At 46.1% G+C, this 11,775-nt stretch overlaps 1 protein-coding gene across 1 annotated transcript in view; it reads right to left on the bottom strand.

Moving 5' to 3' along the window:
* Window positions 1-7,765: 7,765 nt before the first annotated feature.
* The window catches only part of LOC108802430 (poly [ADP-ribose] polymerase 14-like), a 37,273-nt gene continuing 33,263 nt past the window's right edge, over window positions 7,766-11,775 (bottom strand). Inside the window, exons 14-15 of the mRNA XM_018574286.1 lie at window positions 10,056-10,230; window positions 7,766-8,071 (exon numbers count right to left, since the gene is read on the bottom strand). Of these exons, the coding sequence (XP_018429788.1) occupies window positions 7,785-8,071; window positions 10,056-10,230 (462 nt within the window). The 3' untranslated portion in view covers window positions 7,766-7,784. The remainder of the gene's footprint in view (window positions 8,072-10,055; window positions 10,231-11,775) is intronic.

Below are 11,775 nucleotides of genomic sequence, written 5' to 3'. Positions count from 1 at the left end.
TGGAGGACCAGAGCTATGAGACAAGGAGGAGGGGGGGGGATGGAGGACCAGAGCTATGAGACGAGGAGGAGGGGGAGGGGATGGAGGACCAGAGCTATGAGACAAGGCTTCTGACCTTAAACATGTTTACGCTGGAATTAAGGAGAATAAGGGGGATATGATTTTCATGTACAAGATGTTCAATTGTGACAGCAACATTGGCAACGAACTGTTTGAGATTAACTCCATTACAAAGACTAGAGGCCGCCACCTAAAGTTGGTGGAGAAAAAATTCCAGCACAATGGGCGAAGAGGGTTCTTTACAGTAAGAGCGGTCAGGGTCTGGAACTCGCTGCCATCAGCCAAGAGTGTAGATTTGTTCAAGAAACTTTTGGACGATTTCCTGAGGGACCGTAATATTCAGTGATACAAGCAGGGGTGTAACTATAAATCACAGGGCCCCTAGCAAAATTTTGTATAGGGCCCCTTTGATCTCTAGTTACGCCCCTTGCAGAGCCCAATTGAGATCCCACACAGCCCACCTGAGGGTGACCCTGTAGAGCCCACCGTAGACTCTCTAAGGTGGGCTCTGCAGGGTCACCCTCAGGTGGGCTGGTCACACTCCTTACCTGTCCGACTCCTCTTCCTCCACCGTCGGTGATGAGCTCCACCCGCCCTCGTCGCCGGGCCACACCTCCTCCTCTGATGCCAACCCCCTGGCCCCGCCTCCCCCTCCACTGCTGGGTCCAGCCTGTTCCACCGCCGCTGCCGGCTCATTGTCAGTGACCTGAACAGCGGCGCATTTCTCTTCACAGCCGCCAGTGACAGACAGCAGCGTGAGACGCCACAGCGGCCTGCAGGGCCCCGGGCCCCATAGCGGCCGCCTGGGTCGCTATGGTGATTGTTACGCCACTGGATACAAGTATTCCTAAGAATGGGTTGAGCGCGGACCTATATGGGTTGGACTTGATGGACTTATGTCTTTATTCAACCCCAAATACTATGTAACTATGTACAGAGTGGATGTATCTGTAAAAAATAATTCAAGGCGACTGGACTTGCTGTATTTTTCTTGAAGACGTTTCACTGGACATCCGACCAGCTGAATTGAGAAAGCTGGTCGGATGACCAGTGAAACGTCTTCAAGAAAAATCCAGTTGCCTTGAATAATTTTTTGCAGCTATACCACGTGACCCGGAGGAATGAGAACCTTCACAGACATACAGAGTGGATGGTGGAGATATAAAGGAGATTGCACAATCAGATTGAAGGGCGAGATTTAAGAAGACAGTTGTAAGTCCTATACAATGCCTGGAGTAGTGTCAGTCCCGGTATCCAGATAGCAGCCAATACAGAGCTACAGGTTCCAGCAATCCCAGAGCTGTGAAAGCGGCACACAGCCAATATAGAAGTCCCAGCAGTCCTTAAAGGTACAGAACAGTGATAGATCAGGGACTTTTAGGGCAGAGCGGTGTTTTGGGGGTTAACACACATGGTCCCCTGCGCAGATGTTTCTACCATTTGACAGGCGGGGGCCCCTCCTCGGCCGAGTCTATGATGTGCCATTCAAGTGTGCGGAGGAGATGTGTGAGGGCCTGGGGCTTAGATTTGCCCCCTTTATACAGGAGGAGCATAGCTTGGCTATCTGCTCTGGAGAAGGTCTATGGGGGCAGGGTAAGATCAGGGTGAGCAGGGACAGGGCCACAGGGAGCCCCTCTCTCCACAGAAAAAGACTCCAAACTCCTATAAATAGTGAGGAGGACTATGGAGGACTAACATGTTATCATATTAATGGTACAATTCATCCCTAAACACAACTGGTGTCCACTGACCTCCCAAACCTCCAAAACTATTCTGCTCCCCTGGATACCTTCCAAAAACAACGGCCCATACTATGTCCAATACTGTCCTCTCATTAACCATTTGGGAGTTTCCCAACGATACTCCTTCAAACTCCCCCCATTGCCCACTGGTCACCGTTATTGGGTGCAGCTTTATTCGAGCCGGGTCTAAGGACCGGTTTATTTTCACGGCGGACCAATAAAGTCCAATAAAGAATTCTCCAATGGAGGTACCAAAACCTTGAAGATACTCGAAGATCTTCGGCTATCCTCCATCGTATGACCCTCAACCCATAAAACATTAGATATCACCTCAATGTCCACTGTATAGAATGTGTGCAAAGACCACCAGACCCCGATCCCGAGCAACGTTTCCGAGACGTATTCTCTTCTATCTCAAACCACCATTAATGGTGACGGAGGAGGAACTGCAGGAGAGGCAACGGTAGACATCAGCCCACCAAACATATAGAAGACCAGATATAAGGTGACGGTGAGATGGTATGTAGAGCCCTCTAGTCGTGTATATGTCCCAAGTTGTTTTTGGACAGATGGAAGACACGTGTATGGTGGACATGCCCTAAATCTGAGGATTCTCGATCGTTGCGCAATGAACCGCTTCCACATATTGTGAAGGAATCTCAAAGATCGACTTTGCAGCTAAAATCACTTCAGCCAAATCTTGGATTTTGTTCTCAGCAGACACGAAGTGCTCCTCAGGACACGGCCCACCCAGAGCGCCCACTCCAATCAGCCGACTGGCTGGTAACAAACAGCAACCACTGAAGCAATCGCCAATGTAACCTGCACCACCTAGCTAAGCGGCCAGTATGAGGCCACGTGGGCACCACCTAGCTAAGCGGCCAGTATGAGGCCACGTGGGCACCACCTAGCTAAGCGGCCAGCATGAGGCCACGTGGGCACCCTGCATACAGCGCCTGTGCAGACTAAGCTTTGGCGGCCCGGTGTTCACCCATTTTAGATATAAATTCTGATACATTCGCCCCATTTATGACCCGTCTCAGTACAATTTCTCTGCCACTCTTCTTCACGTCTGGACAAAGGTGAAGTTGATCCATCAATACTTTGTATATAGATTTCCTTGCAGAAGATCGCGGATACTTTGTGATTTCCAGCGGTGGTATCTGCAATGACGCAGTTACAGTGTGCGTTGTATAGAAGGATGAAGGTCTCATTGTCTAGAAATATAGTTTTGTTTCCACTTATTTCAATAAATTATTGTCCATTGATCTGAGGCTTGTCATTCGGCTTTATACCCTCCCCCACCCCCTGGGACCATTTCTGGATGTGTCTGCGCTTCTCCTGGTTGCTGTATTGGGGGAATAGGAGGCGGGATCTCCATGTGTATGATGGTTGGTGGCTGCCATTACCTCAGCGCCATTTTCCAGAGATGGGGATTCCAGAACGTTATATTTATCACACAATATTTTTTTTTGTTTAAAAAACGTTTTTTATTCTATGATGTGCCATTCAAGTGTGCGGAGGAGATGTGTGAGGGCCTGGGGCTTAGATTTGCCCCCTTTATACAGGAGGAGCATAGCTTGGCTATCTGCTCTGGAGAAGGTCTATGGGGGCAGGGTAAGATCAGGGTGAGCAGGGACAGGGCCACAGGGAGCCCCTCTCTCCACAGAAAAAGACTCCAAACTCCTATAAATAGTGAGGAGGACTATGGAGGACTAACATGTTATCATATTAATGGTACAATTCATCCCTAAACACAACTGGTGTCCACTGACCTCCCAAACCTCCAAAACTATTCTGCTCCCCTGGATACCTTCCAAAAACAACGGCCCATACTATGTCCAATACTGTCCTCTCATTAACCATTTGGGAGTTTCCCAACGATACTCCTTCAAACTCCCCCCATTGCCCACTGGTCACCGTTATTGGGTGCAGCTTTATTCGAGCCGGGTCTAAGGACCGGTTTATTTTCACGGCGGACCAATAAAGTCCAATAATGAATTCTCCAATGGAGGTACCAAAACCTTGAAGATACTCGAAGATCTTCGGCTATCCTCCATCGTATGACCCTCAACCCATAAAACATTAGATATCACCTCAATGTCCACTGTATAGAATGTGTGCAAAGACCACCAGACCCCGATCCCGAGCAACGTTTCCGAGACGTATTCTCTTCTATCTCAAACCACCATTAATGGTGACGGAGGAGGAACTGCAGGAGAGGCAACGGTAGACATCAGCCCACCAAACATATAGAAGACCAGATATAAGGTGACGGTGAGATGGTATGTAGAGCCCTCTAGTCGTGTATATGTCCCAAGTTGTTTTTGGACAGATGGAAGACACGTGTATGGTGGACATGCCCTAAATCTGAGGATTCTCGATCGTTGCGCAATGAACCGCTTCCACATATTGTGAAGGAATCTCAAAGATCGACTTTGCAGCTAAAATCACTTCAGCCAAATCTTGGATTTTGTTCTCAGCAGACACGAAGTGCTCCTCAGGACACGGCCCACCCAGAGCGCCCACTCCAATCAGCCGACTGGCTGGTAACAAACAGCAACCACTGAAGCAATCGCCAATGTAACCTGCACCACCTAGCTAAGCGGCCAGTATGAGGCCACGTGGGCACCACCTAGCTAAGCGGCCAGTATGAGGCCACGTGGGCACCACCTAGCTAAGCGGCCAGCATGAGGCCACGTGGGCACCCTGCATACAGCGCCTGTGCAGACTAAGCTTTGGCGGCCCGGTGTTCACCCATTTTAGATATAAATTCTGATACATTCGCCCCATTTATGACCCGTCTCAGTACAATTTCTCTGCCACTCTTCTTCACGTCTGGACAAAGGTGAAGTTGATCCATCAATACTTTGTATATAGATTTCCTTGCAGAAGATCGCGGATACTTTGTGATTTCCAGCGGTGGTATCTGCAATGACGCAGTTACAGTGTGCGTTGTATAGAAGGATGAAGGTCTCATTGTCTAGAAATATAGTTTTGTTTCCACTTATTTCAATAAATTATTGTCCATTGATCTGAGGCTTGTCATTCGGCTTTATACCCTCCCCCACCCCCTGGGACCATTTCTGGATGTGTCTGCGCTTCTCCTGGTTGCTGTATTGGGGGAATAGGAGGCGGGATCTCCATGTGTATGATGGTTGGTGGCTGCCATTACCTCAGCGCCATTTTCCAGAGATGGGGATTCCAGAACGTTATATTTATCACACAATATTTTTTTTTGTTTAAAAAACGTTTTTTATAGGGATTCACCGAAACATATCGGCCAAAAATGGCCCTTTTGGCTAAATGCCGAAGGTGTAATTTTCCTGTCGATACATTGCGCATCTCTGCATTCTTTCCTCCCCGCTGAGCGCTGCTCTTGGTGTCCCAGCGAGGAGGAGATAAACTGTGACAGGCCGAGGCCGGCGTCTCTCCTCCCACACAGCGCTCAGCCTCCTATCACAGTCCGGCAGACCGGTGTGGGGGCAGAGACCGCCAGCGCTTTCACAGGAGGCGGAGCTCTCCTCCCTACACCGCTCGATCAGCCTCCTGTGACAGTTGGTCAGAGAGGAGAGCGGGTACAAGCAGTCAGGGATCGCTGAGTGTTTGTAGATAATTGAGGACAGAGTACGGTTACTATATCCTCAATTATGAATGAATGGGAAGTGATCTACATCACATCTACATCACTTCCTGTCCATTCATGATTGTGGTTATAGTAAACATACTCTGTCCTCATATTATGAATGATCAGGAACACTCAGAGGATTCCTATAACAGGGGCTGCAGTCAGAAATTCACACAGCGGAGATCTGGCCGCTCCGCCCAGCAGTCTGACACCAGTTACCATTCCGCACTCTGTAAAGTTGGCCCCCGCACTATACAATCAGATGGTACAATCTCCTTCACATTGATCTAATAATATAATATAAGGACAGACCTAATCAATACATTCGATTTGTAGTACAATCGGGCAGGACCCTCGCACTACGGTACTGAGAAGGGATGTCCTGGAGCTGGAGAGAGTCCAGCGGAGGGCAACCAAACTAATTAGGGGGATGGAGGACCAGAGCTATGAGACAAGGGGGAGGGGATGGAGGACCAGAGCTATGAGACAAGGGGGAGGGGATGGAGGACCAGAGCTATGAGACAAGTGTCTCTGAGGGCTCCGTGTGTCTCTGAGGGCTCCGTGTGTCTCTGAGGACTTTGTGTCTCTCTGAGGGCTCTACGTGTCTCTGAGGACTCTGCGTGTCTCTGAGGGTTCTGCGTGTCTCTGAGGGCTCTATGTGTCTCTGATGACTCTGTGTCCTCAATCTCTTTTTCTATTTTAAAAAGGGAAATATCAGTGGGCTGTTTAGACCCCTAATATTTACCCGCAGCCCCTAAAAGTAAAGTAAAAAATAAAATATTTGAAAAATTTGAAAAAATTAAAACAAAAAACATTTTCGGTTTCGGCCTGTAATTTCCATTTCGGTGACCTCTAGTTTTTTATATAACAGAACCATCCAATGTCCCCAGTAAACACCTTATACAGGAAGGGATAGGTATAATTATTCTGTGACAGCCACCGCTTTATGTATGTGCACTTACCTCCCTGAGACTCATCTGTACGGATAGTATGACAACCTCCTGAGTTGGTGATAGTCACAGATAATGTCCAACTCGCTAAAAAGACTCGGAGAAGAATCCAATGCAGTTTATTTGCCTTCACAATACAGATGATGTGATTCCTTGTCATTAGAGGTGGGAACGGCATTCCCATCTTTGCCTGTAACAGGTAGAAGGAGACCCTGTAACCTCAGCGAGGGATGAAGATAGAAAAGGAAGCACAGAAGAAAAGGCTGGGAAGACGATACCAATGTGCAGAAAACAGCAGGGTTGAAGTGGAAGATACCAAATATCCACATGCTCCTCGGTGTAATACCCCTCATGGCCAGAGATGGAACACAGCTGCGGAAATCTGTGAATAAGTCAATGGGGTTGAATAAACATATAGCAACAGTAGCAAGTTGCAATGTTATCTGCACATCACAGGTTAAGGTCTTTGGGTTTGAATAGCTCGGTCTTACTCCTCGGGGGAGCTGTGTGTGCAGTTATTTTGTTATTTTCTCTCCCCGTCAGAGCCAGTCCTATCTTGTGCCTGAGCTCAGGGCTGATAACTGGCTCTGTATGGAAGACAGTAAAAATGGTCCTATGAGTTTTCACGTGTGATCATGACAGCACCTCTATTATATGATCATTTTTTTAAAGATATCCGTTTTATTAGCACTGGAGATGGGACAGCCGCTGAGGAGGCCTGACACAAAGCTGGACAATTCTGACAGGGAGAGAATACAAGGAGTAAATCATTAAAAACAACAAAAGCTAAAACTGCTCTATTATAACAGTTCCGGTGGAGATTCAGATTATTACAGATGCTTATTGGTGAAGGGACCGGGTCACCGCTCCATTGATAAACTATCTCATCACTGAGAAATGGCCCACAGACATGACTGACCTACAGAAGGATAAGACTGGGTGAGTCTTCCCACAATTATTGGAATCATTGAGCTAGTGCTGGGTAGTCACATGGTATCAGAAGGAGAATAAAGTTCTACTGAACCATCATGTCACCATCATACAATGTTATTGGAAACATGCAACTGGTGCTGCCAAAGGGGCCAACTTTGTCTCTGCTCCACCGCCGGCTTCCAGCCTGGAGATCATATAGAATAATAATTCAAGCTGAGACGATGGGAGGCCGGGACATTCAGCCTCCAAGGGCTTTCCCGGTCCTTCACTGATGAGTACCTGTGTGCGTGTTTGTGCTGGAATCATTTTTTATGGTGTTTTATGACGGCTGTAGACAAGCGATGGCGCTCACTCTGACAAAACTGTCAACTTAGAATATTGAAATGAGGTGTTTTCAGGAATCACTATCCCAGAGATTTGTGCCCCCCCCATCTCCCCACCCCCCCCCCCCCCTGGCACAGTAATACATCATCACTGGAAGGTGATGTGATATTCGGGGTAGGCCTGGATGTCATTAAATATCACAAACATTGAAGGGTTGTGGATGTTATCGGTCACACTGTCATACAGGTCGAGGGGATTGGCTGTACTTTTGGCAGGAGGTGTTATCATCCCAGCTCTTCCAGGACAGTATTGTCCGGTGAGGACGCGGGCCAGGTACATGTGTTTCTGCCCATTTGCATCAGGTTTGGCGAATTTACTGCTAGCAGAGTAACTTGCATTTACTGCAAAATATGTTCCGTTTCCAAAAGCAGCAGCTGTTTGGGAAGAAAGACATCGCACATTATTATCACTTAAAGAGAGAGTTCCAGAGAAGAGGAGCAGCAGGAGAGAAGACCTAGAGGTGTGAGTGAAGGGAGAAGACACTAAGGCCGAAATTCACACCGCATCCATTGGGCTGTATTTAAATGCAGGATGTTCTATTTTCACCAAATGCACATCAACACAGAAAAACAAGGTCAAGGTCAGTTCAAGGCATAAAATCAGTCATAACGCGTTTCAGCCAAAGTAGCCTTAATTATAGCTGTGATTATGGCCACTGTGGCTGAAACGCATATGACTGGTTTTATGCCTTGACCTGATTAGAAGATTTTGTTAAAAACAATCAGCACCGGGTTCCAGATCCTTATCTAGAATATAGGAAGGGCTGGCAGGAGCCTTTCTTGTGCACCGGTGTCCTATACAGTGATAATGGACAAAGGGGGTAGAGCACTTTGGTTTTCTTCTGCCCATTTATTAAGCATCTGTTAAAAATTTAGCCCAATGGACATGGTGTAAATGGCCACCTCACAACACACCGGACATGACAAGATATTCATACTGTACTAGAGAGTAAATTAATGATATTAGTGAGATATTAAAGTACAGTTTTGGATAGAGTGGGGGAGGGTATAGCCTCTGTCAGAGTGATTAGGCTGTAGGGGTCTGGTCTCTGCTATAGGCAGGTATACCAGCTGGGACTAAGAGTCCTTGATGAATGCAGACAACACTCCAGTGGGCCATAAGTTGGGTCTTTGAGTCTTCGTATCGGAAGAGAAGAGAGTGCCATGAAGTTTACATATACAGTTTATTTGGTGCAGAGTTCTAAGAAAACTCCAATGTGTTTCAGGGGTTTAAAGAGCCCCTTCATCAGGGTGATAGACTTTTATAAATCAACAATATGTAATTGGACTCAAGGCTCCATCTCAAAAAGGTATATTGGAGCGCGGAGTCCCCGGTATCTATAACCATATCAATCATAAATTACAAGTCAATTAGCTTTAGACTTTTTTAGCTGAAGGGAAATCCTTAAAATACATATATTGAGGTGCAGACTGCTCCAATCTCTGGTTTAAGAAACTATTCTTGGATCCAGATTGCCTTCAGCTAAATTCATATGTTTATAGATACCATGGACTCTGAGCTCCATTAGACTTGTTTGAGAAGGAGCCTCAAGTCCAAGTGATTTATAAAAGTCTATCTCCCTGATGAAGGGGCTCTTTAAACCCCTGAAACAAGATGGAGTTTTCTTAGAACTCTGCACCTAATAAACTCTGTCTGGACTATCAAAAACCTATTGGCGCTCTCTTTTCTTTCCCTTGGTTAAAGGTGTCCCTGTTGGGAAGATTTCCTGCCATTCCCTGTTCTGGTGAAAACCTGAATGTCTGGGAGTGAAATGGTGTCACTAGGATAGGAAGTTAGAGGAAATCTCCCCACCCAGACCAGCGACAACAATGAGGACCTGTTGGAGATACGTTATGACATGTATATATAGAAGAGGCAGCTCTGGTGTACAACATGAAGTCAGCTGCAGAGTTACACAGTCAGGTTGGAATAAAATAAATGTGTACATTGACTCCAACCAAAACACACAAATAAAATAATGAAATACCTGCATTCTCAGAAACTGCAGTTGATCCAAAAGAATCCTTTTTAAAGATTGATTCGATTTGCTGTAAAAAAATCATTTTTTATTTCCTAAGGCAGGAGTAGTCAACCTTGGCATTCCAGCTGTTGTGGAACTATTAATGCCATGAAGCACTGCGAGATTCTGACAGCCGCAGGCATGACTCCCAGAGGCAGGGGCCAAGGTTGCTCACCCCTGGCCCAAGGCAATGAGACACCTTCTGAATCCTCAAGCTACATTGTTATTTCTTCATGATATTAATAGCCGGTTATATTCTGTGTATTCAGAAACACGTCCAGATATCTTATACACATTACAGGCTAATAAACTTTAATTGCTCCCCTGACATCTCTCACCATGTATCCCTGCGTAGCTCCGGTTGAATCCGTTATGATTGACATGCTGGATGGAGTTGGCGTCGGTTCCATGGAAAAGCTCTTTCTCGTTGTTGGTGGAGCCGTTCTTGGAGTCGATGTTCTGCTTCTTTATCTGGTAGTTGAGCCAGAGATCTCTGTTCTGTACACGCTGAATCTGGGGGGACAGGACATGGACGGGCTGAGATGTATACATTGTATATAATATATACCCAGTACACAGGAGAAGACGTAGGCTATGAGGAATACAGTGGCAGACCAAGTGTCAGACAGCTCCAACATCATGCTATGGGTGGAATATTCTACTGAAGGTTAAAGTGGACCTCTGCTCTTCCCCCCGTTTGACACTGCCACCATCACTGTATTATCTAGAGCAGTGTTTTTCAACCTTTTTTGTGCAAAGGCACACTTTTTTCATGAAAAAAATCACGAGGCACACCACCATAAGAAAATGTTTCTCCGACGGAAGACCCTGAAGCCGGCGGAGAGGTGAGTAACTTTGATCGATCAAAACAATTTTGATTGATCAAAGAAATTAACGATTTATTTATGGACGGCACACCAGAAAATATCTCACGGCACACTAGTGTGCCGCGACACAGTGGTTGAAAAACGCTGCTCTAGAGCACAAGAAACATTTCTAATTGTAATTATTTGGCCCTTTATTTTTTATTTTGCCTCATGCTAATGCAAATCTTTTCTTCCACGAATTCTAATTTTAACTCCTAGATGTCATCGATGATCAGCTTCTTCTCCTGTGCTTTTGTGACCGGTCCACCAGTGACCTGAGGATTACATTTTGTGTGGAAAGGAAAGAATGAATGGGCTTTTTTTCCTGAGCTCTTGAAAGATTTGGGGAATAAAAAACTATTCTAAGAGAGCTCCCTGGGAAAGCACTGGTGACGCAGTCTTTCCTGGAGGAAGACACTGGCTACATCACCATTCCTATTCAAGAACAAGAAATGGGATCCCAACAAACGTAAGTTAACAAATAATTATTTTATTTACAATAGGAAGTGCAGACAATTACGGATCAGATTGCAGAGCTGCATGAAGGGGGGATTTATGTTTTTGGGAAGAGGGTCAGTTTAATGCCTGTCTGTTCTGTAGTTCTCGGTCTTTATTCTGTTATTGGAGAGCCCACTTTTTTTCCTCTAGACATGTGCGATTTGTTTCAATCTAAATCGAAATTGGGGGGGGGGCTTATAGGAATTTGAGTGCCCTCTTTCATAAAGGGGGAACCCAGATGCTGCACTCCCTACATGAATGAGTAAGGGATAGTTACCTCTACCCATTCACCAAATGACAGCTCTTCTCCTGAATGTCAACATTCAGATCAGAGCTGTCATTTTGCGGGCAGTGATCGTCGGGATTGATCGCGACAGCACAGATTTTCTCTTTTGGCAAGTCGGGGATCGCCATCCATCGTGATTGATGTGGATCTACTTCTCTGGACAACGGGATTGACGATGGAATACATTGATAGACTTTTTTTTTTTTAATAACGGATTGGTCAAAAACCTGTTTGGTTTTAAACAGAAAAAGGACTTTTGTATAGGCTGTGGTGTGTTTGTTTACAATTTTACTGTATTTGGTGAATGAGTAGGTGTAATAATTACCCCTTACTCATTCATGGGGGGCAGCATCTGGGTGCACCCAGATTCCTATTGATTCCTATAATCACCCCTGCCCACAGACCCCC

This window comes from Nanorana parkeri, unplaced genomic scaffold (assembly GCF_000935625.1).
Source record: "Nanorana parkeri isolate BGI_ZX_2015 unplaced genomic scaffold, ASM93562v1 scaffold2859, whole genome shotgun sequence".
Taxonomy (NCBI): domain Eukaryota; kingdom Metazoa; phylum Chordata; class Amphibia; order Anura; family Dicroglossidae; genus Nanorana; species Nanorana parkeri.
This window is presented reverse-complemented; position numbering and strand designations above follow the sequence as displayed.